A 27,935-nucleotide genomic window follows, 5' to 3' on the forward strand; every position below is an offset into this window, starting at 1 on the left:
CAGTCGTTCTTTGTATTGTACAGAATATGATAAATTTGTAAATTTATATATTTATGCACAGTATCTCTATGTCTATATGACTATATCAGTCTGTTATTTGCATGCAATACTGTCTTAATAAGATTGGAATATAGGAAAGATAGCAGATTCTAGTATAGATTAGTAGTTAATATTGTATAATCTAATCCTAACACACAAGTCACAGTCTATTTACAGTATAGGCACTTCTAGCACTTATACTAATACATCTAATCCATTGAACTCTCGAATATTCCTTGGACAAATTCTTCTCCAATCTTGCAATATTGACACCTCGGGAATAAGGCATAAAAGCGGTGTCCACTGACAGAAAAAAGGCCAGTGGCTCGAAGTCTGGGGTGTCTGCGATTGTTCTCCTTGTTGCATTTGGGGATCTATATATCCTCTCGTCTTCTTTCTGACCATCTGAATGTTTCGCGTCTCGTTGCGGTCTGCCTCAGACCCTTTGCGTGGACATGTTTGCATCCCATATCTAGCTCGCAGGTCCGCGCCGGCCAACTTGCGCCAGTTTAATCGGACGTCTACACCGTTGTCCCAATCTACCCCTCAAGAACACGGGTCAGTCGACGCGTCAACTGAGGCTGTGTCGCCTCCAAGCGATCAATCACCTCTAGTATGTCTCCCGTTTCAATCCTCGCAAATACATCATGACTGACTGTACAACAGAATTCCTCCACAAGTTCGAAGCCCGACCTAAAACTACAACAAACAAAGCGAGTAAAGGAGAAAAGAAAAGTCAATCGAGAGCTGGCCACCCTCCCCTTCAGCACAACGAGACCCTGGTCAAAACTCAATCCTCGTCAAAGAAAACGATTTAAAGAGCTCAACCCAGATTTTGTACCACCACAGCGAGATGCTGCTATCGCGAAGGCAAAAAGAGAGAAAGCAGCCATTGCCTTGGGGAAAGCTGAGGACAAAGGAAAGCATGTTTTGGACTGGATACCACAACCGCAGGCGGATCAAGTCGAATCCCAACCAGACGAATCCCAACCAGACCAGACGACGCAACCCGCCGAATCAAACGATGCCCCAGTGACTGGTTCAGCACAGGCGTCACCTAGTAAGCCGGCGAGAAACAGCACGCTTAACTTGACCTCCAACAGCAACGTGGTGAAGGAAATCCTGCGAGCAGGTCGCCAGGGGCGAGAAATCAACACCGCGGGTCAGGATGAGAAGAACTTGGCTGAGAACCAGGGCAAGGAACGGGAAACATTGACGCATATTGCCAAACACGTTCTCAGCAAGGACCGCGGGTCTCTTACATCAACAGCGTTGCAATTGACTGGTGAGCTTTTGCTTTCATGCTGTTACCTAGTTGCTAGCTAACATTTTTGAACAGCATTGGATTACCCTATGGCCCCTGTCCCAGGAGTTTCCTTTGGCCTTGACCGTGTACTTTTTAAGTAAGTTGAACAGCCAACCATCTACATGCTGATACTGACACGAGATAGCCCTGGTGTCTACCATCTTCGCGATCCTCGGTCTCGTGTCTACAATTTTGACCCCTACTTGGGCGATATCATGCCTGTAACAGAATTCGACTTCAATACTCTTAAGCCATACGTTACCTCTTCTAAGGATACTATTCTCTGCGAAATGGCCCAGAAGAACCAGAGGAAGTACTACGGGTCTTCATCGAGCATGACCTCGGCTCTTTCTCATTTCCATTATCTTCTGTCCGCGTGGCGATCTATCGATACTCGCAACGTGTCTCAGGGATTCCCAGAGAAATTACGCAGCTTCACTCGCCTTCTCCGTGCACCGACTGCCATGTTTGTTCATTACAAGGAGAAAGAGGATGTTTACGCAATTGACGCCGACAAAGAATTTGACTCGGCCAACATCCTCATGAACCTCGGAAAGTCAATGGAGAAGCTACTCACGCTACCAAAGGAGCAATTTGAGCGCTACCGCCGGTCCAGTGCCAACAAGATCACCCCCGAGGAAGAAGAAGCTATTCCTGAATCTTACCACTACACCACCATGGGCAAATTCCTCATGCGATCCCAGCTAGATGCCTATGATCCTCGACTGCCAGGGACTGGCATGTACGACCTCAAAACCCGTGCTGTCATTTCTATCCGCATGGACGCCTCAAACCACGAGAAAGGAATCGGTTATGAGCTCAAGGGTCGTTTCGGCACGTGGGAGTCCTACGAACGCGAATACTTCGATATGATGCGTGCTGCCTTCCTCAAGTACTCCCTACAGGTGCGCGTTGGCCGTATGGATGGAATCTTCGTGGCTTACCACAACATCGAGCGTATCTTCGGATTCCAATACGTCAGCCTGCCAGAAATGGACCAGTGCCTCCATGGACAGACCGACACCACGCTTGGTGATTCCGAATTCAAGATCAGTCTGGCATTGTGGGAGAAGATCATGGACAAAGCCACCGCCAAGTTCCCCAAACAGTCCCTGCGCTTCCACTTCGAAACCCGCGAGGCCGTAAACCCCTTCATGTACATTTTCGCCCAGCCCGTCACGAACGAGCAAATCCACGCCATTCAGACAAGGAACTCAGCCGAGATCGATGCCCTTCAAAAGAAACTCCTGGGCCTCGAGACCCAGGAGTCCAGAGTCCAGGAAGCCGGCGAGAACCAGACAACTCCCAGCGCTGAAGCCGAGTTCGCAGAGACAACCGGATCCGCCGCCGGCGACGAATATGACCCGAACCTCTTGGCCATGACCCTCCTAACCAAGAACTACGTTAATGGCGAATTAGTCGAACGCCCCACCGGCCTTTCAAAGAAGGACACCTGGACCGTCGATTACGAGATCAACGAGCTGAACCCGAAACAGGGCAATGCCATTCTGCAAATGTGCAAAACCCGCCGCCGCAACGTCTTCGAGAAGGGCGATGAGGAGGATGTCAATACTCAGAATGACGAGTTCCTTCAGCGTTTGCGGAACATCAGTGAACAGGGACGCGTGTTCCGTGCGAGGGAGAATGAGAGAGATCGCAGAAACGGCATTGTTGTCTACTCTGATCCCATCTCTCGGGATTGAGAGTTGAGTTGGGTTGGAGGTTGCAGCCTTCTTGTAAAGTATAGATTATCTCCTGCCTGCAGTTTTTTTGTGTTCATTATACATACTGTTAAACATACATTCGGGCGTTTTTGGAAGCATTTCAGTTGAGTTAGTACTTTGTGCTTTCCGTTTATGACTCTGCCTGTAAGTTGTTGCATGTTCGCGGGTACAATAACTTAACGTATTTATCTTCCAACAGTAGCAATATCAACCATACCAAACTCAATCCACAGCAATCATAAACCTCAACAAATCCTTCTCTTGAATCTCAGCAAACCTCGCCTCAAGCTCCTTCACATCCCATTTACAAGAAAGGAAACGACCATTCAAAGCCTCCCTCTGCTCCCCTCCAGGCCTAGTAAGCCAAACACAAAAAGCACCAACCAAATCGGGACTATCAGTCAACACTATAGATATACAAAGTCAGCAACATATTCAAATAACGCAAAGAACACAAGGAAAGAAACTCACAGTGCATAAACTCCTCAGGCATACACTTAGAAAATTCACTCTTCAAACCACCAGGATGAACACTAGCACAAAACACCCCCCGGCCAGCATACTGCTCATAAACCATCTCAACAAGTCTCGCCTGAGCAGCTTTACTCACACAATAATGAGCATGGGCCCCAAACCCAGCAACAGTCGGCGCAGCCATTGAACAAATCGCAATGAAACTACCACCGCCATTCCCAGTATCATCCCTCACCAGCATCGGCAACAAATAATGCGCGGCATGGAACGTCCCAAGGGTATTAACCTCAAAGGCCAATTTAAACCAATCAGGCTCTTCATCCTTTACATCCATAACCATCGGACCAGAGAATCCAGAGTTAACGAGAACGACATCAAGCCTGGAGTTGAACTCGCGTGTAACTGTGCGTGCTAGGTCCTGGACGGCTGAACTAGATGTGATATCACATTCTACGATGACGATCTTGATATTTGGGTTTATGTGTCGGAGTTCAGTGGCTGTTTCTTCTAGGGCTGGTTTTGTTCGTGCTGCGAGGATTATTCCTGAGGCGCCTGCTGTAGTGTAGGCTTTTGCTAGGCCTGTTCCTGCTGCGCCGTGGCCGCCTAGGATGCAGACTGTGTAGTTGTTTGGGAGGGGGTTTGTTGAGGGGTTCAGTTCTGGGTATGGAGTTTTGTGGAGGGTTTGAGTGAATTGGCGGCAGTTTTGGGCGTTGAGTTGGCTTTTTGTAGGCATTTTTGTGGGTTGTGGGTTGTAGACTAAAGTGATGATAGAATGGAGACGAGGATTATGTCTTAAGTGGATGGTGGTATAACTTATAGCTTGAGGTGCTGTTTACATTGGGTTGTATCTATAGATGTAGACGGACTTACTCGGACTTAGCTGGGCGGATTTAGGCTGGACTTAACCCCAGTGGTCATCTCAATCTATCATTGTGTATTCGTTCTTCCTTTTACATTTGCATATCTACAAATTATGACGAGAAGGATCTACAGTAAGAGAAAAGTCCAAGCACAAAAACGCCATGAAATGATTGACAAGTCCCTCCCAAGCGGACATACGTAAACATTAACTAGTCATGATGCAGACATAAGCGCCAAGAATGAGTTGAGGAAGTGAAAAGCAAGTAGCAAGCAGCAAACAGCAAAATGAGGATATTGATAAATCCGTAAGAAGTAAAAGCAAGTCCCAAAATCCAACTGGAACGGGGATGGAAATGAGAGGGCGAGGATATCGATGATATTTGAATTGGAAGTGAAAAGCTTGCAAAATGGATAAATGGAAACGCCTGAATCAAGACAGGGTATGAACGCCAGGGTATCGGAGCCGCCTGGCCATGTGAGAACGGATCCACAAGGAGAAGAAAAGAGGAGAAGTATAGGTATGAACATGAAACCCGGGGTCGTATATATCAATCCCAGGCGGTAAAGCCAGGCTTCGTGTTGAGGGAGGAGTTATGTACAAGGGAGAGGTGATATGATGGTGTAGAGACGATAGTGTCCGGCTATTGCAGCTCTTGCAAGTCAAGCTTGGGAGGAGTCCACTCCAGCTGTGGTGGTTTATCGTTCGAGACGCACACAGGCGCGGGTGATGGACGCGCTGCGTCTGCTCGGCGACGCTCTCTCAATGCGGTCCCGCTGAGGAAGCCCCTCAGTGTGGATGAGGCCATGCCGTAGGCACTGCGGGCGCTGCCTGTACCTGTGGATACGGTACTGGATGAGCTGCGTGTGCTGCGGATGCTGCTTGGTTTCTGGACTGTTGATGGTACGGCTGGGACGGGGAGAGCGAGGCGGGAGGATGGGGTGGAGCCATAGTCGAATGGGACGGCACGAGCAGTGTGAGGGCGGACTTTGGAGGGTGACTTTGGAGTAGTAGCGTTGGATTCGATATTTTGCATGGATTGGATGGAGGATGTTGTTGTGAGCTGGGAGAGAGCTGGGGATTCATCGGGTGGAGACGGGCGGATTTCATCTGCTGAAATGGCGACGTCGAATTTGAGATTGTCCAGCATTGTGCCAAGGCTCGCTGCTGTTGCGGGTCGTCCGTCGCTGGCGGAGTCATCTAGTTCGGCGTCTTCGAGTCCGTGGGCAAAGTTGTAGTTGCGTAGGAGATATCGACGAAGGCGGGCGACTTCCATGTCCCATCTTTGGTTCAGCGATTCCAGAACAAGCTCTACGTTGTGGTTGGCGAATGGCGAAGCTTCCAGTGCGGATGCAACACTTGGCGGTGGTGCCTTGCTCAGCCGATGTCCGTGCGATTGTCCAACGCTCATCGCTGCATACAGAGATCGACGGATCGAGTTCGCCGTGGAGGTTTGAGCGCTGGCGCTAACGTCCCATCGAACATTGTCAACCTCGCGGCGCACCTTTTCGAGGGACTGAAGTCGGTCTCGGTCCATACAGGAGAGGGTAAGAAGGGAACGGTTGCACTGTAGACCATTGACCAACACCGTGAAGGATTGGAGATTGATGTCATTGTTCTCACAGTGTACTTCGCGCAGAAAATCATTCTCCTCCAAGACAGACGCCAGAGTATTCGCGCCTTGTAGACCAAGTTTCTGATGTTCGATCCTCAAAACCTTCAGCGACTTGTTCTTCTTAAGACCGGTCAACGCAAGGTTAAGTCCGATACCGAAGCGTGCAACATCAAGATGCGCGTTGTCTCCACTGATATCCAAAGCCTCGAGCGTCTCATTCTCCTCAAACATCAACTGCAGCGAGCGACAAGTCTCGGGACTAGCATCGTACGGAAGCGAAGCCTTCGAAATATCCAAGAATTGAAGCGTGCAGTTCTTCCGAAGCGACTCGACCAGCTCTCGGAAATGATCTTCTTTCTTGAAATCAATCATCCGCATGGACACATGCGATGGAGTCTTATTCTTTGCAATCGCATTGAAAATGAACGAGCATCCATCGTCGAGGCGGTTCTCATTGACATGCAAATGCAGGCTGCGTGCACCTTCTACCGACATCGAGTGCATGAACATAGCCACATCCTCACCCGTCAAACCACACTGATCAAGTCGAAGCACACGAAGATTCCGGGACCGATCACTAGCCAGATAAGTAGCAATAGCGTCAACAGTCTCGCGGTTGACAGCCGTCCGACTAAGAGCCAGCTCCTCAAGTCGCCAGTTGAACAGCATCTCAGCTGTGATTAGCGGCTCGGTGCCGGAAGTCCGTGAAATGCGAGACAAGTTGATTTTGCGGATTTGGCCAAAATACCCAATATACTGCTGGAGCACGTCGGGGTTCAACCGACCCTGCACTCCTGAAATGTTGATTGCCTCAAGTGTTGATTCTTGCGCAACGATAGTCGACAAAAGAAGATCAAGGTCATGCACGGATAATCCGCAGTCCCCAACCTCCAAAGCTCGCAGGTGACTGCGTCTCTGTGACGCGGCATCGACAAGATAGTCCAGATCTGACTCACCGAGCTTGATACCGTTGAGCACAACCCAGTCCACGCTGGTCAATTCTCGGCGGCAGACAGGGAAAATAGCTTCTGGAATGCCACATCCGGGATCCCGGGTGCCTTTCTCCAAAGTCGGCGTTGGCGTGCGTGTAAGACAGTACGAAAAGTCGAGTCGGCGCAGCCATTTACTCTTCAATGCTAGAGCGCGCACTTCCTGCGAGAGGACGGTCAGGTTTGCCTGGCCTGGGATGTTCACTGAGGAACCTCCTCGGTCGAGATGGACGTCTGAATCAACTCCGTGTACATCACGCAGACCCTGCAATGCATCAAGATTGACACCTCGGAATGAAATTGACCGGAAGAATTCGTTGTAGCGAAGTGCGCGCATGACCGCAATGAGTTCCAATGCGCTGTACCGTGAGTGGTTCGCTGAAGCCGGTCTGAGAAGACGGAAACATGGCGCATCCTCGCACTCGTGGTCGATGGTATAGCGAATGTTGGAAGTGTCAATGTCGTAGCTAGCGGAGTAGGCGACCAGTGTACGGTCAAAGCATCCATAGTCCTCGTCCAGAGCGACAGGCGGGAAATTGTCGTCGTTTTGCAGTCCCTTTGGAACAACAAAATCATAGGGCTGCCGGGTCCACAGTGGACGTAGGAATTCAGTATGTTGTCGGATCCAACATGCAACTTCGACAGAATGAACCGAAGCCAGGAACACGTTGAAAGATTTCTTGAGAGGAACCCTGAAAGTGAGATGCAAGCTATCATCGCCATACTCCATGGACAACCCAGTCAAGTTCATCAGACCGAATGAAGTGCCTGCCTCCCAATCTGACAATGATACCACCGATGACCGATTGTTAGTCTTCTGCATGGGCAGTAGGTGAAGCTTGTGTGAGCCAATGGCAAGGTAGCAGCCTGTAGGAGACAGCTTAGTGAGATCGTCCGAGGAAGAGCGAGTGATTGATTTGCTGGAGGCGATTTGAATAACCCGGAACATGCGGAACGCCTCTGGGTCGTAATCTCGCTCGTGCTCCAGCATACGAGTTACGTACTCGACTGAAGCCCCGCTGAATGGTAGTGGGTAGTTTGCTCTGGCCATCTTGGCGGCTTGACGGATGCCCACCATCCAGAGGTTCAATTCTTGCAAGTCAGATGTCTGCATCTGGACCAATGTGGCTTTATGGGTACGTTCGTCCAGATAGGCCACTTCGACCGTGGGTGAGAGCCGTGCATCCTCCAACATGTATACTGCAATAATGCTGTTCAATGGGATTCCAGCAGATGCATCACCGGACGCCATTAGCTGCATATCCTGTAATGAACTGATTGAGGCCACCGATTGGCGATGGGAAGCCGGCGCTCGCGTGTTGTATGAAGCAGGGACTGAAGGAAAGGCATCGGCGGCCTTGATTTGATTTTTGAAACGAACGATATGGGTATCTGTAAGAACGAGGTATTGGCTCTTTTTTCTCCACATGCCCCCGGTCGTTTGGATTTCCCCATGGTGGAGGATCGCAGATGACCAAATCCCATTTCGGGGACTGGCCGCACTGTGATCGTCTCCCACCGAGGCGACAGAGGCAGATAGAGGGTCATCGTCCTCCCAAGAGTGTAGAGACCTAAGAGATCCAAAAACCGAGGTTCGCTTCTTCTGTAAAGACTTCCTCCGCGGGCGAGGGGTCTCAATGGATGTGGAGAGCTGGGGTAAAGCGGTGGTTTCCGAGCCTGCTGTGCCAGGACGACCCTTGTTGGACGTGTTAGACCATCTGTTCGGACTCTGAGACCGGCCAAAGAAGCCAGAATTGCGGCGGGTTTTCTTCTCGCGTGTCAGGACATCATCCGAGGGTGTTCGGTCATGGAGTGACGGCCGGGTCGGGGGAGTCGATGTGGAGGACGGGCTGAACACGCTCAGACTCTTTCTTCGTTCTCGTTTGCCAATGATTTCGGCCATGTCGGTAACGTGAAGTGGTACAGGAACACGGGGTATCAAGTGAAGAGCAGCAGCGCGAGTGCTGAGAAAAGAAGCTTATCTCGACGACCTCAACGTCGTTCTTACTGAGACCGGTTAGCAGTAATTCTCGTCATGGCCAAATTAGACGCAAAGATTGAGGTGTGGGAGAGAGTGAGGGGAAGGTAGTACATACTGTAAACCGTCAGGGCGCCATGGAAGCAATCAGCAATTGCTAACACCAGAGTAATCTTCCTAAAGCGGGACCTGCGACTATATCTAGGAAAACCCCAGACGCGCCTGGCACCTGTCAACAATGTGGCAAGCTGGTTGCAAGTATTCCGGAAGAGTATCTCGCCACAAATCAATAGACCAGAACGGAAGCCTGATCAGTCTGATAGTTCGTGTCACAAAGCTAATTTGAGGATATCAGAGCCGATCAGGGCAAGGGAGGAGAGGCGGGGGAGAAGGTGATGAAAACAGAAAGACGAGAACAGCGAAAATAGCGAGTGTGCCCAGGTGAGAAGGGAAGAATTTCACTCCAGGTGAAGAAGTTGAGGGGAAAAGGAGGAATGGACGGATGCAGCTAAAGATTTGCCCCAACACTGGATGTGTTTCACTTACTACAATCATTATTTGGCGACTTCAATGTCATTTAATTGTGGTGCTCTATTTCTTATTTTTACTGTTATCTATAATTTACTATATCCCCTTCAGCATGAAGATTGTGGGAAGTATAACCATCGGCGCTTATGCCCGCATTTTGAGACATTCGCGACAAGTCGAATCCGGAGTGAATACACGTAAGAGGCTTGATCCACTCAGAGTCGATAGTAGACTCTACTGGTACTGTAGAGCAGGGATTATTGTTGCATATCAAATGATCCTTGTCATTATGTGCCTGGTACCTGTACATGTACCTGCACTATACCTGTATCTGTACCTGTACCTGTGCCCAAGCCTAAGCCTAAGCCAGTATACATTATACTTCATATACTACTTTCTTCTCACCTCCTTTCCCTCATTTAATGTACAGTTTGTGATGAGATTTGCATCCAAGATCCACTCCACCTGGGATGATCGACAATTTAGGCGCTCCACGCACCATGGCGCTCTACGGCATTGGATGTGCCCCAAAGGGAGATCGCAATGAGATCAGCATGGTGATCAAGGGGAAGCTCATCATCCCCAGAAACCTGGCGTCATCGGTGACGGAACCAAACGAGATCGGCGGATAAACCTTTCCTCTCCCAGAGGAAACGGGATTTCGAAGCAGGGATATCAGGTTTGGGCGTCCTGCCTTGGCGAAGCGGTCAAGCCCATAGCCTGCCAATAGCAGACAACTTCTCCACGCTCTCTCTGATCTCTGCTCTATGCTCTCATTAAGGACGTGTACCCTGCGCCCTCTCCGCTTGCATCCGCTCTGCACGTTTAATCTTTCGAACTAGGTCAATGTACTCCGTGACGCGTTTCTCTGCCCAGATACATCCACCCAGCGTCACAGCTGCCATTTGCAGGAAGACCTTGAATTGGGGGGTCAGACCGCGGTAGACTTTGGAGCCCGGGGAGATCCATTCCGAGAAACCCTCGAGTGGGCGGTGGAAGAGCCGGGAACGAAGATAATCACGGGAGAAGATGGACGGACGGGGACGGGGTTGTGTAGCGGGGTGGGCAGGTGGACTTGGTGCGGAGAAGACGAAGGGGTGGGGGAGGTTCATGATCATATGAGCCAGGATGGAGACGGAGCCGAACTGGACGGTGTTAGCTAAGTTGGTCAGGGTTTGCTGTTCGACATACGCGGAATGCGCCCGTCATGAAACCCTGGGCAGCGATCATGGTGATTTCCTCCGGGGGCTCGATATCGGCCCTTTGGTTTGATGGTGGTGGCATCTTGCTATATTTGAAAGCAGTTCAAAGGAATTGTTTGTATCCTTATCGATCCGAGCTTCCGTGGGGTTGCGATAAACAGGAGGGTATAGGTGTCGTAGATGTGGTAGGTATGGGAGGTGTGCTCAGTGATGTAAGACAAGAGTGCAGTTTGAATTGAGAATATTAAAATGAAATAAAATATCTGGACCAGCCAGCTGAAATAGAGCAAGTAAAGAAAAGCAAAAGACGAGAGACATCTCGGTATTTGATAATGCGGATCAACAATTCTCCCGACGACTCAGACAAAAAAGAATCCCGATTACGGAGTATCAGCTACATACTTCATACATCACACCATCTCACAATGTCTCTCTCCGCACGCACAGCGGTGATCTCCCGCGTAACCAACGAGACTAAAATCCAAGTCTCGCTCTCCCTCGACGGCGGCCCTCTCCCCCCTACGAGCCAACCACCCACTTCCCCGCCCCGACAGACCCCCAAGAAGCCGAAGCCGCCAAGAAGGGCATTGTCCCCCCCCAAGGATGCCGGCCATGCGACACAATTCACCCCGACCCAGCAAATTACCATTAGCACCGGCATTGGGTTCCTAGACCACATGCTGCACGCGCTGGCCAAGCACGGCGGGATGAGTCTGGCTGTCCGCGCCAAGGGTGATCTATACAGTGAGTCCATACATATATCATATCATATTATATCAATTGCCCGCAATTAATCGGAATGCTAATAACCGCTAGTCGACGACCACCACACAACAGAAGATACATTCCTCGCCGTCGGCGAAGCATTCACAAAAGCCCTCGGCGCCCGCCAATCCCTCGAGCGTTTCGGCCGCGGCGACGCACCCCTTGACGAGGCACTCTCATGGGCAGTCATTGATCTCTCCAGCCGACCGTGGGCAGTCATCGACCTCGGCTTCAAGCGCGAGAAGATCGGCGATCTCAGCACTGAGATGATCACGCACGGTTTGCAGAGTTTTGCGCAGGCTGCGGGTGTGACGTTGCATGTTGGTTGTACTTATGGTGATAATGATCACCACCGCGCTGAGAGTGCGTTTAAGGCGCTTGCTGTTGCTATTCGGACTGCTTGTAAGCGTAGGGTTGCGGGGCAAGTTGGGGCTGGGGATGTTGTTAGTACTAAGGGTGTTTTGTAAGGATCTCCGGTAGAGTGGAGAGGGTGAGAAATGGGGATAGAGATATATATAAAAGTGATGTATGAAATGAAACGAGATACGGTATATGATATAACTTATCATCATGCATGAGAAGTACTAAAACGTTACGCCAAACTAAACCCCAACACCATAACGCCATATCCTACATCAAAGAGCCAGCTCTTCAACCCAATGCAAATGAAATCAAATCAAACCAAGTAGCAAACCCTAACGCAAGACATAACCCAAACCAAACCATCAAACTAAACACCAAGAGCCTTAACAGCCCTCTCCCAATACTCCTTCCGTTCATCCGTAACAGAAGTCCCAACACAATCAGAAATATACCGGCTCCAGCCACTCTCATCACCAGCAGCAAGAGCAGTCCGCACCTCCTTAGAGCACTGCGTTGTCAAAAACCAAGCCCCAGACCCAAAGTCATAAGTACCATCATTCCTCAGCAAATCCAACAAAGCAGCTGGGTCATTGGAGACACTAGCTAGTTTATCGCTCAAGGCTGGGATGGACGATGCGTATTTTTTGTTGTAGGATGGCGATTGCATGTTTCGGGCTGTTTATACGATCTCAGGTCAGTATATGGGTCATGGCTGTGATCAAGGATGTTTTTGGTATACTCACTCCCCTGCCCAGCAACACCCGGGAAATGATTCTTATTATACCTGAAATCATCACTCTCGAATGCCATCAGGGAAATGATAGCGGCCTGCTCGGCCTTGTTGGTCACCTGGTACGTATCGAATGACTGGGAGGTGAACTTGGCGGCTTGTTTGCCTGTTGCGCACTCGCCTTCTGCCGGTGGGTTGTCGCAATCTTTGGATTTGGGGGCGATGGTTTCCATTTGGGATTGCGTTATGCTTGTTGCATCGGCGCGGTTGAGGCCGGTCAGGTGGAAAGGGAAGGGCGTTGCGGTTGTTAGGGTTGTTAAGGCTAGGAGGAGGGTTGGGACGTGCATTTTGTATTGAGTTTGTTGTTTTTGTTTTGTTGTGTAGAGTGTAGAGTTGAGATGGTTGTAGGTTGAGTAGATGGTGTATAGTGGAAAACGTGAGAGATAGTTCCAAAGAAACCAAATCACAAGATAAAGAGAACAATAATCAAGTTCAGGAAAGACTCGAGTAACCAATGACCGGAGGAAAATGATATGCCAGTATAGAACACAAGAGCGCAACCCAACCCATATTTATAAACCCTACAACATACCCCCCAGAGGCAAGAAACAGTGTACGAAACATGCGTGCTAGCGCATAATACAAAGAAGCTGGGAACATACAAAGGGGAGGGTGGGGGGCGAATACCGCCTCGAAAATACATGTACTTCCCTACATTACTTACTGTAGTCCTACATAGTAGGCACAGGCGTAGGCGCGGAGAATGCCAGCCGAAGTATGTTAAATGACGGAGTTGCCCCCAAATCAAGGTAGGACAGATGACTTGTCTATTAGAAGTTGTGCATGACTGTTGGAAATGAAACGGGCTAGTAAACTGAAAATTGCAGGAAAGGATAGAATAGAGGGGATTCTTTTACTGAAGAAACCCTAACTGCATGTACTATGGTGAGACTCGCCTCGCGATCGACCCTACGCGGCTTGATGGAGCCAGTCGGAAAGCTTATTGTGGTTTATGGGCTAGGGCCGCTTCTTGCTGCATTGTCTATGCAAGGCACGCAGGTGTTGTCATTGGATGGATGGAATGGTTTCAGGGGTGCTGAAACGCTTGTTTGGAGTTGCCGTTGACATGTGTTTCAAGTTATGCGGAGGTTGCATTTGTGCCGTACTTAATTGCTTTGACTGAGTCGTATTACTGGGTTACATTGTGCAGGAAGTAAATAGATCATGTGGACTCAAAAGCCACGAGTATTGATTCATCATTCTCCCCTGGAGATCTCCGTATCAACGTGTGTGCAAATAGAAAGAACAAAAAACAGGCCAGAGGTCCAAGATCGTCACCATCACCCAGAATCGAAATCTAACTTGTTTACAAATCAATAGGGTGCCACAGAGGTGAAAGTGAAGATGAGGGGATGGTGAGAAGCTGGACGGAGCCAATCGGGACACACAGGCGTAGCGAAGCGCAGTAGCATGTCCAAGCAAGTAATAAAAAGAGTAAGACAAAAACCTCAATGATTTGCTCCAGGTGAGCATTCAATCCAGGATCCCGCCACGGGATTGAGAGACACCATGCATGCGCTCATAAACAAGAGAGAAAAGAATAAAAGTATACACAGTAGTAAATGCTGATGCAGAGATCGTATCCGAGGCCGTATCGATACAGACAAATACAATGAGATGAAGAATTCAGATATCGGAAATCGCAGGTATCAGTCGAATCGAAATCAAAGCATAATCAGACATCTAGTCATCGCGTCGACCGAGTTCGTAGGAGGTTTCGGTGGCACCGCCTGATTCTTCGTCTTCCTTGAAGCTGACTCGGCGAAGGATCGTTGGTACGGTAAGTCGTGATCGCCTTGTTGGTGAAGTCGACAAGCGCGACGGACTGAGGAGAGTAGGCACTTTTGTGTATCGGTAGCGGTATTGGGCACCGAGAAGCATAATGCGGCCGTAGCTCCACCAAAGGCAGAATCCAACGATTCCAGCAACGAGGAACCCGCACATGGTGAGGAAGACCCAATGTTGGCCCATCTTTGGTATGTTAGTTTACTGCCTTGATTTGGAATGAACTGAAACAGCGACTTACCCAGAAGATGAGATGTGCGTCCTTGCCGTGCCAGCTGTTACCCCGGTGGTGGGTAAAGAAGCTCCACGAGAACTTGTTGTACTCATCCTGCATAAGAATGCGGACGCGCCCAGCCTCGCTTGGCTTATCCTGCATGTACTCCTTCCAGATCACAGACAGGAACAATGGACCTGTCGAATACATGACCGTGATGTAGGGGAGGAGCCAGTGGCGGTCGTACTGTTGCAGCAACTCGATCACACGTAGGAAAAAGGGGTGTTGCGGCACGGAGCCCATGGCGTCGTTGGAGATACCGGTTGGCACTGTGCGGCGAACCCAAGCGGGGTAGGAGAGGAGAGGATCTAACCGGCGGTTGCAGCCCTGCTTTCGTTAGTAAACGAACAATCCAGGTGTCACGCTAATACATACGTCGTCAAGATCAATGTAGGTTCCACCGTAGTGCGCGAGAACGAAGTACCGAATGGAATCGGCGCGCTGGATTGGGTACTTGTAGCCATCGAAGGTGTCCAGGAACCATGGGTATTCAGCAGCAATGAAGTCGCGCGATTTTTCGTTTGTCCAGAGCTAGAGTATGGGTTAGCGATTTGACCCTGAGCAAAGTGTCGGGGTTGGACATACAATGTACTCATAATCCGGGTGCAAGTCGATACAGCTCTGTTGAGCCTCCACCCAGACCTCCGGAATGGTCTCATTCTTGTACGTCTGGTGGATGATCTTAGGAATGATCTGGGGTCGCTGTTCGATCAGACTGGAGTTGGGCGACGGCAGTTCAGCGCGGTGAATCGCGTCGGCCGCGGCATCTTCGACGAGTAGCGAGAGAAGAGTCGAGACACTGCGAACGAGCAGTGACAAGATGAGGAGGTTGACGAGGCAAAAGATCAGGAGACCACGCCGCATGGTGAAGGTGTAGGAGACAAGCGCGGAAATCGAGGGAACAATGCGCGACCAATTGAACAATGCTTAAAAGTCGTCAAGTCGTGTCGATATTCAGACCCTGAGGCCGGTTGAGGTTTGAAGTGGAATGAGCGCCAATTCCACGCGGGTGAAGAAATCAAAGGAGAGGCGAGATGCGAGACGAGATGGGAGGACTAAACAGAACAGCTAAGGAGTGACGAGTGGGGAGACTAAAGAGGGAGTGAAGGCAAAAAAAAGACCCCAGCGACATAGGGGAAATACTGTACCGTACAGGGGTTCCAAGGGCCGTACGAGGCTAAGGTGGCTGAGTAGAACTATTTAGGTCTAGTGTGGTGGGGCGACACAGGGGATAAACTTTGGAAACTGTTGAGTACAATACCATACTCAACATGTAGTTGTAATTAATATTTAATAGTTTAATAGTTAGTGTTGGTAGTGAGTTTAGTAGAGTAGCTGCACTGTCTATAATAATTAAACTAACTCTTGTAAAGTAAGCTGTTGAACTTGCGTACTGTAAATAGCCTGTGGGGGAAATCTCCACTCAACCTATTCAGGCAAGTACTTTGAAGCCGAGAAGCCGAGGCTGGGCTAATGTGCCCAGCATAGCATCTTGTCCACTTACAGCCCCAGAATATAGGCACGTTTAAACGCTAAAGCAGATAATAATCTTACTATACAATGTAATCCTGAAACAGCGCCATGTACACGTAGCCCTGAGATAAGAACGCCTTTGCCATTTAAATCTATTCCGGTTAAGAGCACAGAACCAACCTTTCATATCGTGGAATTACCACCGATTCGCCGACACATCACCAGACATTGAACGTGGGGCCCTCATAAAATGTTACGGCTGGAGACTTCTATACGAATACGCTCATAAGATAATACATGTAGCCTAGAGTGCATTAAAATAATGTAACTATATAACTAACTGTAAAAAATTAAAACTACTGCCTAGTGTACCACAACCACCACCGACACACGAATACGATTACCATGGGAACACACTATCACTCCACATAATCACTTGGCTCTGGTACGTTGAAACCGCCCCCACAAACCCGCTAGGATGGCGTCAGCCTAGTCCACCAGCCCACGGTTCACCCAGTCAATCTGAACTCGAATAGCCACACTTTACTCTCTGCAGCTTGACGTATAGTGCACTGCCGACAAGATCGGCAATCGTGTCTTCTCCGGACTCCAGGTTTCGATGCGATCAGCGCTTTGTGACGTGGGTGGGTTGGGGGCTAAGCGTTATAGTAGTCCCTGTTGCTAACTTGATAGGGATTGATATACAGATGTACATTGACCTAGCATCCACTATACAGATTACTATGGCCTATCACTTATATGTATACCACTCTCCGTCACTTCTACTGTAGCACACCGGTGTATTAGGTCGCGCAGATCGCTTGCCGTGCGATGATTATCACAAGGGACAGCGCTGTGATCGGCCGTGTTTTGGCTGTTTTGGTGACTGGAGTGGCTGGTTAGGACAAATGATGTTGATGATTATTCCTATTCGATATAAGCAGCGTGCAGTAACTAACTTACGGTAACTTGATCAGTTAGCTATAGTTAGCTAATGTATCTGCCTGTCAGCTGAAACGCGGCTGTGGCTAAGTCGGAATGCGTCACTTACATGTACTTGTAGCTTATTCTGTTCTAATTATATTTAAGGATTGCACTACGTCAATGTCAGCGTCGATCAGGTTATCTTGCAGGCCTGTATGAGGCTGTACAGCTATGTACATGTACATGTACCTGTACTCGCGCTTGACTTGGTTGTAAGGTGTTTAATTCGATGCATGAATCACGCGGTGTTTGTACTCTATTTTACTTTAAACAATAATACACAGAGGGACGTGCGTTTGGTGCGTCAAGTGTCTCATGTTTCATGTGCTTTTATCTATCTCAAGGATAACTGCTTTTGAATGATGATATGATTTGGGAATGATTGGGTATCTCGGCGATTTCAATGCAAATAAAAATTAAACACATACACGCTCTCGAGGTATCGGCTGAACCTAACCTATGAGTCCTTCCATACATCACAAGGAGGCCTGGGGTCAAAGAGCACATGTCATATCAGACGAAATGATCACCGACTACCCTTTGGCTACCTTTGATCGCATCGTTCTTCGGGAAAAGCCAGTGATGCTACATCACCGTTATCCATGCCCGGGTCCGCTGTTCACTCCTGGAATACTCTCACCGGGCGCGAGTTGGGCAAGGGGCTTTGGCTACCGTTCAGCTTCTTGCTGAATATTCCACATGTTCAAGCATCGTCATAAAAGTACGGAAGCCACCAGATTAACGGATCGGTATCTTTACTATACCAGTGTGGATGTCGATCTTCCAGATATGCGGTTGACCATCGGATTTCGACGCGATAGATGGAATCTCCAATTCCTTGTGGATCCGTCCATTCATCGGACTTCAGGCGCTGCAGCCGCCACAAATTCCCGGTTCACAGTTGTTGCACCCGTATTACGCTCATTGACAGCAGGTCTAGCCTCAAAAATACGCCGCCACCACCGAGGCGGATCAAATGGCCGGTGGCCACCATGTAGAGGCGGGTAAACGTCATTGAAGAAGTACCAAATATGGCCAACAACAACACCGAGAATCTCATCCTTGGGCACAGTCTTATGCACTATCAAACTGAATCCCATCAACACCCAAGGCAGGTAAGGCGCCGTGAAAACCAACAGTCCCAAGAAACTAAGACGAGTATCGGGGTTGCGGCGGGCCCAGATGTAAACCAGGCTAGATGAAAGTGCCGAGCCAAGGAACGGTAATGAAAGGAAAGGCGAGATGATGAGAAGGCAAGTCATGGCGTAGAAAATCAGCCATGCGAAGTGAGCCGGGGAGCGGCCGGATGATTCCTCCAACAGGCGGGAGTATCGTTGTAGGAAGAAGACGTGGAATAGTAAGTCGAGATTGAGCGGTCCGAAATAGAGGAACGTCGTTAGAAGTCGCCAGTATTGCGATTTGACGTATACCGAGCGGAAGCTGTAGAATAGCTGGAATGGGGTCACAATGTGGCATTGTACTAGCAGCGACGTTACCACCGTGGCTACCGTCCACCACCGGGTGACGGGCGGCATCTCATAGAACCACTGCTCGAGAGGAAATTGGCCTGGTTGCCCATTGTTCTCCCAGAGTGCAGCCATGTTGATGAGAAAGAGGTGTGAGAGTAAGTGAAAGTAGATCTCCAGGTGTCCTTCGATAAGGCCAGATATCACGTGCCATGACGCGTGAACAAACACGGGGGCTGGGACGCTAACACCGAAATAGTTCATATTGAGATTTATTCTTCCCCTCGAGGGCTATCTGCGCATCTATACTCGATTAACGAATACTGGGATACAAAGACAACCCGCTATCGCCTCGCCTAACTGCCAGGTCGCAATTGATCGCGTGTCAACGACCCCCAAACAAACACGCGCCAGCACACGGCATTCTCCTACATCCCCAATGCCACCCAAAATGGCACGAAAGTCAGCACCAGGCAGCGCACAAAAGGGTCGCAAAACAGTCGCGACAGCTGCCGCAGATGACTCACCAATACAAGCGCGCAAAATCGCGAAAGGGAAGCAACCCGCAAAGACAGCAGCCGATGTCCAACGTATGTCTATCCCCAACCCTCACCCTCACCGTCCTCTCAATCCAATCCAATCCAATCCAATCTAACACCCAAACCCAGCGGGCGACCCAACCCCTACAGGGCGCCGCCGCCGCTACAAACCAGGCACAAAAGCCCTAAAAGAAATCCGCCAATACCAACGCGGCTACGAGCTGCTCATCGCGAAACTACCCTTTGCCCGCTTAGTCCGTGAAGTGGCGCTCGATCTTCTCCCCGCCGACGTCGGTGCCGAATTGCGCTGGCAGTCGCATGCTATTCAAGCACTGCAGGAGGCTGCCGAGGCTTTCCTTGTTCATCTATTTGAGGATACGAATCTTTGCGCATTGCATGCTAAGCGGGTTACTATTATGCAGAAAGATATTCAGCTTGCGAGGAGAATTCGGGGTGTGTGGGGTGGTTTAGGGTGATTTTTTGTTTTCGTTTCATTTGATTTCATTGGATGGTGCGTTGTTAAATGCGAGGATTTATTAATTCGGTGGGTTATTTGTGGACTTTTTAACCTCTTTTCTTTCTTTCGTGTGATTGATTGAGGTGGGTTCAGCTGGCGTATTGAGGGCATGGAGTTTAATGCGGTGGTGTTTTCTGATATTTTCAATACTGCTGGCTCTCGAGCTTTCGAGCTTTCGTTCACGTGCAGTTGCGCTTGCATTGCATTTGCATTTGCGTTGTCGCTGTGCGCTGGGGTATACCAAGGATCTTTGTACATTATGGATGTCGGATGTTCCTGTCTTTTTCTACTCTCCTATACGGAGTGAAGCAATTCATGATCTTGTCGAGGTGCTATCCTCGTTAAAGCATTTAACTTATCATCCTACTGTAAATATGAAAACAAACAGTGGTGATCGGGGTGGGGCCATGGTGGCATTAAATGTGGTCTCAATTCCATGATTGAAAGAAATATCAGGTGGGGAATAACCGAAGAAAAAAGCAAACGCCTTTCCTGGGTAGCCATCAAATGGTATCATAACGAAGCGCTCCCATAAAAATGAGCTTGAAACAAAGAGTAAAGACAAGATAGATGGGGCTGTTACTAAAGCAAGAAAGAAGTCAAAACCATCAAGAGAGGTCCCTAAGCAAAGCGACTCAAACCTGGGGGAAGGCCTGCCACCAAGCGCTGGCCTTCTTCGCGAACGCCCTGGGCCTCCTCGCTCTTGCCCTGTCGTTCTAGGGTCTCGGCCAGCATATCGTCAGTGACACTAGCCCACAAGCGGTCGTTTGCGCGTTTGGCCATGGCACGGCCAGCACGCGCGCTCTTCTCGGCTTGCTCGCCGACTACGCCGCGGAAATACTTCCAGCTCATGAAGGTGAGCGTCATGCAGGTGATCTGGCTGTTGCTGATAGCTGTGGCAGACTGGAGCGCCTGTTGGAGGTATTGTTTGGTCTGGATGGTTGATTCGGATTGGAAGGTTGCGCATACTAGGTAGTAGGCGGCCTGGATGTACTTGTTTGGACTGCTTTGGCAGAAAGGATCGATGGTGGCTAGAACGCTTGGTAGCAGGGAGTGCGAGGGGTGGGCCGGATCACGGATTATCAGGACGCTGTTGATACCAGCGAGGATGCGCGTGTCACGGCATGGGTCGTTCCGGGCTGTCTTGCTGGTTGATGCGTTGAGAGACAGAAGTGGCGATTGGAAGATTGCTAGTGCGGTCTTGAGATCGCCAGTTGCCTGTGCGATGGTACCGGCCGCATATTCCATTAAGCATTCAATGGTGTCCGGAAGTGTGGAGCCAAACTCTTGGAAGACCTGTTGCAGGTTATTGAGAGTTTGGCTGGCGAGCTCCCAGTCGGTTCGAGAACACGCCAGGAAAACCTCTGCAGAAGGAAGTTGCAGTAAAGAGACTGACGCCATTGCACTCGTCGGTTGGCATTGGCCATGGATTCCGAAATCTCTTGAGGGGCTCTGAAGTTGCCCTGGATCATGCGAAGCCCTTCCTCGAGATACTTCTCTGCTTTCCGGCCATCGTATGAGTTTTTAGCACTGAGTGTGATTGAACTGAGGAAGTAGCAAAGTGCATATAGGTCGTGCTGGGGAAGCCAATTAAAGCTCAACCACAATGTCCCATTCTGGACTAGCAAGATATCACCGGTGTCAATCGAGGAGGGTCCGGCGGACTTTCCATTGAGCGGGACGGAGAATGATCCATCGGGACGCCAGTTGGTGTCACCAAGTGTCTCATCCATCAAAGCCTGCATGATCTTTAATTTCTGACCGGATTGGTTGACATCGTACTCAAGAAGGCTGCAGCAGATATCTACCATCTGGATCAAGGTCGTAAGTTGGGGGATATGGCGAAGCTCATCATTTAGTTGATGGCTACGTGCAGCAGCCACGGCACGCTGCGCTTGCTCAATCGAGTCCGAGTTCGTCCCTTGCTGCAAGTGCGCCAGTGATTCGATAACAGCCGCCATTGCTGAGACAGCCTTGTCTCCGTTCCGACTTGCCATGGCTGTAATCTTGTGAAGGTGCTGCAGTGCCTGCACAGAGTCTTGGTGTGATGGGGACGACAATGAGAGCGTTACTCGGAGGAAACGGAATGCGTACTCCCACGCAGCATGGCGATATGCTTCCACGTCCTGAATCATGCCATCGACAGCTTTCAAGGAAGCTCTGGGGTTAGACTTGTGGATCATTCGCGCCAAGAGATGCTGCATGCTGTACTTCAAATCAAGCATACGGTTCTATAAAAAGTCAGTAACTAAGACATATCCTCTCAGAGGTTCTTTTGACTGACTCGTTCACAAAGATCGATCTGTATCAAGTTAGCTTTGCTTCTAGACATAAGGGAAATGAACATACTCCTTTGCTTAATGCGGTTTCTGCCTCGAGATCATTGTCCGTTTCCTCGAACAACGTACGCGCATAGCGAAGTCTCACAAGCGCTTCTTTGCGTGGTTGCAAGCGCCAGTTCTACTATTTGGTTAGCTTTCGATGACAAGCTATACACCGAGGCGTTCACAAACCTTCAAGACAGCCTCTAAACAGCCCAGTCCAGTAGCGACTAGTTTGTAATATTCCTCAACATCCGCCTCACGTGTAGCAAGGGACGTAGTTGTTCCATGAGAATGAGCAGCGTTGAGATATTCATCGGCCAACGACAACAAGAGAACCTGATAGTCGACTGGGGGTTTCGCAGGTTTGGCAGCTGGAGGCTTCCCATTCTTTTCAGCAGAATGCTGACTCGGGCGCTTCTTTTCCACGTGCTGTGGGGTCTGCTGCTTCTTCGGTGTCTGATTCTGCGTCCGTATCTTTGCTTGAACGTCGGGAGACGGGGCAGGTACCATGACTTGCGGCTTAGAATGCGCCACTGGTGATGGGGCTGGCTGGGGTCGTTTCGGCGTTGCAATAGGAGTTGCATGGATCTGCTGGGTTTCAACTTTGGGGGAGATGTGAGGTTGCTTAGGTTCGACTTTGATGATGGGTTGTGGTTGCGGTTGCGTCTGAGGCTGAGGCTGCGGTTGCAGTTGAGGTTGTGGTTTCGGTTGATTTGGTTGCTGCTGGATATAGATGTTTGCTGGTCCTTGGTTGCTTGGAGTCTTCAGCCTAGGGCTAGCAGCAGGCGGAGCAACATGGACAGGTGCAGCTGGTGGGCCAAACGAAGGTCCCGGGGGTATTTGCGAAGGGCTCGCATTTGGCATAATAGGTGGCTCGGCATATTGAGGGAGTTGGGTGTATCGGGATCGCGGGGCAGTAGGCAGAGGTTGTTGTACAAACAATTGCGCGGGATTCACAAACTGATGCTGTAAGTCTTCTTGCTGGATTTGTTGTTGAATCTGAGGAGGCGGAGGTGCCGGTGCATGCACAGGTGCAGGAGGAGGTGCAGATGCAGGAGCAGGTGCAGGTGCAGGCCGAGGTGGAGGTGACTGTAGCTGAGGGAGAAGTTGTGGTTGCGGCTGGGGCTGGGGCTGCGGTGGTTGTTGGAGAGGTTGCTGCAATTGAAGTGGCTGCTGCGGAGGAGTTTGTGAGGGATGACGCGGCTGTACTTGCGGCTGGGGTTGAGTATATGTCGATGGATACGAGTATCCCATCATCGAGGGAGGATACATCCCCGGCTTCCCATAGCCATCATAGGATGCTGGCGGAGGGCCGGCATTATACAGCATCTGCGGGGGCAGTGGCCCATGCTGATACGGCGGTGGTATATACTGCGGATATTGCCCGTGGCCGGGGGTGGGAAGCTCATCCCGAAATGCACTGCTCATAAAAGCAAAAAGCGAGTAGTTAAACTCGTGAGTTGGTAGTGGTGTGGTCCGAAGAAACCCCAGGCGGTCAGCTGATAAGGATGCGATAATGTACTGGGAACTTGTCTTGGCTTTGTTTGACTCGATATCTTTGGTCTATTTCTTGCATGCTCTCCTTTCTTTTTGCTCATTTGACGAAATACGCTCCATATCTTGAAATTACAATTGTATCTTTTCTTACTTGCTTTTCCCCTAAGTTAGCGACATCTATATACTCCATATATGTAGCTCTTATGGGTCGACAGAACCGGATATTACAGTTACAACAAGGAGGGTTCCTTTCCCAGAGAAGCAAGAGTGAAAGCGAAACAAAAGTCGACTTGTGTTGCCTTAAATATGATTGTAAATACTGTTGATTGATAAAAAAACCCCAAATGAACCCGCTAGGCTAGACCGATGCTCACTATACACTGACAAACTGCAAAAACCCAACATTTAACCCTAATTTGCGCCTCCAACTCCAAAAATGCTTGTAACAACCCAAACGCCTCTCTTGCAGCAAACCTTAAAGATTGCGAAGTGATGAATATAGCTGATTGATGGGCGAATTACCCATAGCAGGATCAATGATTTCCTCGCCCAAACTCGGCGTGAAGGAAAGCGCTGGGTGTTCACGCACTGTCCAGGGACAAAGCTCGTTGCAATTCTCCACGCTGATTGATGGTTCAGCCGGGTGGATTCTCTGGTTTCCCCAGGCTGAGTCAGGAGTGGAACTTGTGCCTCCGAGATTTCGCTCGGTCCAGAATGAATACGTCGCCTTGTTTGACTTCTCAATGTGGAAGGGCTGCTTCCGTGGGCATTTCAACGTCGTGTCACATGCACTGCAGACCGAGATGCGCTTGCACGATGAACAGAATGAGTCAAATAGGCGGCATATGGTGGTTTGGTAGACGCTTGACAGCCAGAGGTCAACTGATCGATGTGCACATCCGAATCGTGGTGTCATGAAATCTTCCTTTCCAACTTGACCCGGTTCGGTGGTGAGCTGATATTCCGTGCAAAGAATCAGCTGGTTGTTGTGGTCGAGTTCCGGGAACAGGGAAGTCTTCAGCTCCGTTGGACCATACTGCTCGGTGCATGTATGCCAACAATAACGTTCGTCGACGGCATTTCCAAATTCTGATTTCAAAGCTTGCAGCGTGATTTGTCGTGCGCGTACATGATCCACAAGATCAAGTTTATCCCGGAAGGTCAACTTCTTGCATGGACAGAGGTCGACAATTCCGGCCAACTCGCCAACATTGCACGTTCGCTGGTCTGCCTTTCGTCTCAACTCTTTCGGCGAGAAAGCGGCTCGAGGATGAAGCTTGAGACACTTGGAGCAAAGCTTCCAGCGGCTGTTCTCAAGTAGGTTGAGGAATGACCATCGTGGGGTGACGAAGTTGTGACCATTACGGTAATGATGGAAGAGCGGCGCAAAGTCTCGAGCGAACCGGAGGGACTTCGAGAGTAGAATTTCGCCGGAGATGGCGAACATGCGCTTGCAAGTCAATGCAAGGGCTGCCTCCGGCAGTACTGTCAAATGGGTAACGATTTCCAGTAATAGTTCAGTGGGTAATTCCATAAGATAGCAACGGCCGGAGCCATCTTCCTGCTTCTTCGACCGTTTTGGTGACCACGGTCTCATCTTGATTATGATTTTAACCTTCTCTGTGGCGCGAAAAAACCGATCGGACATGTTGGAAGGTAACTCTCTTATTAGGGTCATGGGGGTGAGACCAGCCTTTATCTGAAGCAAGAAGAGTCGAAAATGAGCACGGGTTTCACTGAAGTATCATATTGGAATCAAGCGTAGCGCGTGACAAAAGGCATCAGAAGAAAAGGAAAGATGGATCTTTTGACCTTGAAGTAGTCCTATGAATGATTGAATTGCACGAAAACGGACCATGGGACAAGGTCACAATAAGTTATCAGCATTACATATAAGGCTTATATGATTCTGGTCATTCTTTGTCCGATGATCCCTATGCATAACGCCGGATATCTCAACATCTTCTGCTTTTGTCTGCAGAGGCATTTCTCAGACAGACATAGCCATTGTCGGAAACCATGAGGATATCTCCTTGCATTTGATGCCGGAAGTTATCAAGGGCTTCCGGATACGGAAGCCCTTGTTGCCGCATTAAGCATCATGGCATCATCACTCCATTGTCACAACAGAACGCCGTGGCCTTCACTAGATAAGATGTATTGGGTGTATCAATCTAAGCTCAGGCCTAGTATGATATTGTCAACTGACTTAAAACAGTTCAGATGACTGACAGATGTCAGATGTCGATTGTATCATGTGACATTCATGTGATTGATGAATCAGGATGTGGTCACGTGGGATAAGTTACAGCCTCCGCCATTGCGATAAGAACCGCTTAGTCATGTCCAAATCGGGTAATGCCGAGGTCCCTTGAAGCGTTTTTTGCTTTTTATGTTCCAAGCCACTTTTTTTTACTCGAGAAACAAGCAGAAGGGTTCGTCATTCTTGAACATTTATCAGAACATTCATTTCGTTTTAGACTTGATTTCAGCGTTTTGCATCCACATCCTCATGCACCATCTCGTATCAACTCTGCTTGAATCTTTTCCCCTATCGGTTCTCTTATCAGGACTGATTGCTATGGGTTTGCTCTCATGGCTTCGTCCTAAGGGCCGCATATCATTCTATCACTCCAAGGATAACCAGTTGACATTGACTAAGGCTTCCGGCACTGCAGCCAAAGAACAGACCACGTTTGTTGATGTCTGTCGGTCTGCAACACCAGACACATGCAACTTGAACCCATTCTTGTTCAATGGACACCTGCAGACCTTTTGGACAGTCCTGAAACATGATAATGTTCCAGTCTACTACAAACGCAAAATGTTCGAGTCGGATAGTCCTGCATTCACGGGGCAGTATGCTATCGATTTCGTGGTTGCACCGTACGACATGCCCAAGGATCCGGAATTGACTGATCAAGCGAGGAGATATACCCAAGAGTCTGGAATGCCGCCACGCACCTCGTTCTTTACACAGGATGAGTTTGCTGATTTGCCTTCTGATGATACCAAGCCTATGCTTGTGGTTCTTCACGGCTTGAGTGGTGGCTCCCACGAAGTATACTTGCGCCATATTCTGGCACCGCTTGTGAAGGACGGGGCTTGGGAGGCATGTGTTGTCAACTCTAGAGGTTGTTCGCAGACCAAGATTAGTACTGGGGTGCTCTATAATGCCCGGGCTACTTGGGATGTTCGCCAGTCTGTGAAATGGATTAGGAGAAAGTTCCCCAATCGCCCTCTTTTCGGAATTGGTTTCTCGCTTGGAGCCAATATTCTCGCTAACGTATGTTTCCTCGTGGTAACTACTCAACTATTTACTGACAATCTTTTAGTACCTGGGAGAAGAGGGAGATGCCTGTCAATTGAAGGCAGCTGTCCTTTGTGCAAGCCCATGGAACTTGGACGTTAGCTCTTCATACTTGCAAAGTACCTGGATTGGCAAGGAGGTATACAGCAAAACGATGGGCGCCAGCATGAAAAGGCTCTTTGAACAGTGAGTGCCATTGCCCTGTTTATCCAATTGAAGCTAACACTGAATAACAGACATGTCGAGGCCATCTCCAAAAATCCTCGCATTGATGTTGACGCCGTGAGGAACAGTACTTACTTGCATGAATTCGACCGGTAAGCCTACCCTCGCTACACGGAGAATACAACTCTAACATGGAATCAACAGCGCCCTGCAATGCCCAAGCTGGGGCTATCCTACCGAGGGAGCGTATTACCGCGATGCCGCTTCCACTGATTCCATGCTTGCTATCCGTATCCCTTTCCTTAGTGTTCAAGCAGAGGATGACCCAGTAAGTCATGGAACCCTCACAAACACGAATTGCCACTAACAGCACTAGATCGCCTGTCGAGCTAGTCTACCCTTCCATGAGATGACCCAGACACCATATGGAGTCATGTTGACTACGTCTTGGGGTGGTCATTTGGGTTGGTTCGAGTTTGGAGGGTCAAGATGGTTTGTCAAGCCGGTATGTGATACGTCAAACAAAGTTTCTTGACGAACTCACACTAACCTCTGCTTAGGTGACAACCTTCTTGAACAAGATGGCTCGGGAAATCGATACTCAGATCCCTAGTATTGTCGAACACCCCGAGAAACTTCCTGGCAATATCGCCCATCACGACGACCCCAACAAAGATCCCGATATGGCACCTAAGCCCGAGTTTAACCCTATGCGACGCAAACTCGCCTTGCCTTTGGGACAGTAAGAGATAGTCCCTTCAACACTTTTCAACAATGTCGCTGCCACTACTCTGCTCAACTTTAGCGATGCGGCGTTCATGTACAACTGGGAACACCCCACAAGCGCGATTGCATGATGATGGTTCAATTCCGATAGACATAGATAAACTGGTGAAAACGCCGAACCCCGATATCTAAGTACATGAACAAAGTATATAGACAATACACCATTTCGGACTTTTTTTGGTT

At 49.4% G+C, this 27,935-nt stretch overlaps 12 protein-coding genes across 12 annotated transcripts; 4 read left to right on the top strand and 8 right to left on the bottom strand.

The window, feature by feature from the left end:
* Window positions 1–448: 448 nt before the first annotated feature.
* N7446_013694 (Pet127 family protein) lies at window positions 449–3,048 on the top strand (the record flags this gene model as incomplete). Its single annotated transcript, XM_058522434.1, has 4 exons — window positions 449–652; window positions 706–1,324; window positions 1,379–1,442; window positions 1,491–3,048. The coding sequence occupies 4 exons, from the start codon at window positions 449–451 to the stop codon at window positions 3,046–3,048; spliced, it is 2,445 nt and encodes an 814-aa protein (XP_058365911.1).
* Window positions 3,049–3,291: 243 nt separating this feature from the next.
* Window positions 3,292–4,276, bottom strand: N7446_013695 (SDR family NAD(P)-dependent oxidoreductase; the record flags this gene model as incomplete). The annotated part of the gene is made up of 2 exons (XM_058522435.1): window positions 3,292–3,476; window positions 3,541–4,276. 2 exons carry the CDS (start codon window positions 4,274–4,276, stop codon window positions 3,292–3,294), a joined length of 921 nt encoding a protein of 306 aa, XP_058365912.1.
* A 769-nt stretch (window positions 4,277–5,045) lies between these two features.
* N7446_013696 (uncharacterized protein) lies at window positions 5,046–8,909 on the bottom strand (the record flags this gene model as incomplete). The annotated part of the gene is made up of 1 exon (XM_058522436.1): window positions 5,046–8,909. One exon carries the CDS (start codon window positions 8,907–8,909, stop codon window positions 5,046–5,048), a length of 3,864 nt encoding a protein of 1,287 aa, XP_058365913.1.
* A 1,379-nt stretch (window positions 8,910–10,288) lies between these two features.
* On the bottom strand, window positions 10,289–10,796 carry N7446_013697 (uncharacterized protein; the record flags this gene model as incomplete). The annotated part of the gene is made up of 2 exons (XM_058522437.1): window positions 10,289–10,657; window positions 10,704–10,796. 2 exons carry the CDS (start codon window positions 10,794–10,796, stop codon window positions 10,289–10,291), a joined length of 462 nt encoding a protein of 153 aa, XP_058365914.1.
* A 343-nt stretch (window positions 10,797–11,139) lies between these two features.
* Window positions 11,140–11,946, top strand: his3 (imidazoleglycerol-phosphate dehydratase HIS3; the record flags this gene model as incomplete). The annotated part of the gene is made up of 2 exons (XM_058522438.1): window positions 11,140–11,458; window positions 11,531–11,946. 2 exons carry the CDS (start codon window positions 11,140–11,142, stop codon window positions 11,944–11,946), a joined length of 735 nt encoding a protein of 244 aa, XP_058365915.1.
* A 263-nt stretch (window positions 11,947–12,209) lies between these two features.
* N7446_013699 (uncharacterized protein) lies at window positions 12,210–12,919 on the bottom strand (the record flags this gene model as incomplete). The annotated part of the gene is made up of 2 exons (XM_058522439.1): window positions 12,210–12,517; window positions 12,586–12,919. The coding sequence occupies 2 exons, from the start codon at window positions 12,917–12,919 to the stop codon at window positions 12,210–12,212; spliced, it is 642 nt and encodes a 213-aa protein (XP_058365916.1).
* Window positions 12,920–14,315: 1,396 nt separating this feature from the next.
* N7446_013700 (glycosyltransferase family 32 protein) lies at window positions 14,316–15,555 on the bottom strand (the record flags this gene model as incomplete). The annotated part of the gene is made up of 4 exons (XM_058522440.1): window positions 14,316–14,603; window positions 14,659–15,018; window positions 15,067–15,222; window positions 15,277–15,555. 4 exons carry the CDS (start codon window positions 15,553–15,555, stop codon window positions 14,316–14,318), a joined length of 1,083 nt encoding a protein of 360 aa, XP_058365917.1.
* A 2,447-nt stretch (window positions 15,556–18,002) lies between these two features.
* Window positions 18,003–18,749, bottom strand: derA (putative ER-associated proteolytic system protein Der1; the record flags this gene model as incomplete). Its single annotated transcript, XM_058522441.1, has 1 exon — window positions 18,003–18,749. The coding sequence occupies one exon, from the start codon at window positions 18,747–18,749 to the stop codon at window positions 18,003–18,005; it is 747 nt and encodes a 248-aa protein (XP_058365918.1).
* Window positions 18,750–18,990: 241 nt separating this feature from the next.
* Window positions 18,991–19,915, top strand: N7446_013702 (histone H3 family protein). Its single transcript, XM_058522442.1, has 2 exons — window positions 18,991–19,204; window positions 19,283–19,915. Exons 1-2 carry the CDS (start codon window positions 19,054–19,056, stop codon window positions 19,627–19,629), a joined length of 498 nt encoding a protein of 165 aa, XP_058365919.1. The 5' UTR covers window positions 18,991–19,053; the 3' UTR covers window positions 19,630–19,915.
* A 376-nt stretch (window positions 19,916–20,291) lies between these two features.
* N7446_013703 (uncharacterized protein) lies at window positions 20,292–23,422 on the bottom strand (the record flags this gene model as incomplete). Its single annotated transcript, XM_058522443.1, has 5 exons — window positions 20,292–20,966; window positions 21,020–21,901; window positions 21,955–21,972; window positions 22,020–22,130; window positions 22,184–23,422. The coding sequence occupies 5 exons, from the start codon at window positions 23,420–23,422 to the stop codon at window positions 20,292–20,294; spliced, it is 2,925 nt and encodes a 974-aa protein (XP_058365920.1).
* Window positions 23,423–23,966: 544 nt separating this feature from the next.
* On the bottom strand, window positions 23,967–25,139 carry N7446_013704 (uncharacterized protein; the record flags this gene model as incomplete). Its single annotated transcript, XM_058522444.1, has 1 exon — window positions 23,967–25,139. One exon carries the CDS (start codon window positions 25,137–25,139, stop codon window positions 23,967–23,969), a length of 1,173 nt encoding a protein of 390 aa, XP_058365921.1.
* A 744-nt stretch (window positions 25,140–25,883) lies between these two features.
* N7446_013705 (putative hydrolase, alpha/beta fold family) lies at window positions 25,884–27,712 on the top strand (the record flags this gene model as incomplete). Its single annotated transcript, XM_058522445.1, has 6 exons — window positions 25,884–26,777; window positions 26,827–26,987; window positions 27,038–27,118; window positions 27,171–27,294; window positions 27,343–27,471; window positions 27,527–27,712. 6 exons carry the CDS (start codon window positions 25,884–25,886, stop codon window positions 27,710–27,712), a joined length of 1,575 nt encoding a protein of 524 aa, XP_058365922.1.
* Between the last annotated feature and the right edge of the window lie 223 nt (window positions 27,713–27,935).

The sequence above is a fragment of the Penicillium canescens genome (assembly GCF_028828765.1).
Source record: "Penicillium canescens strain IBT 15451 chromosome Unknown utg000011l_segment0_segment0, whole genome shotgun sequence".
Taxonomy (NCBI): domain Eukaryota; kingdom Fungi; phylum Ascomycota; class Eurotiomycetes; order Eurotiales; family Aspergillaceae; genus Penicillium; species Penicillium canescens.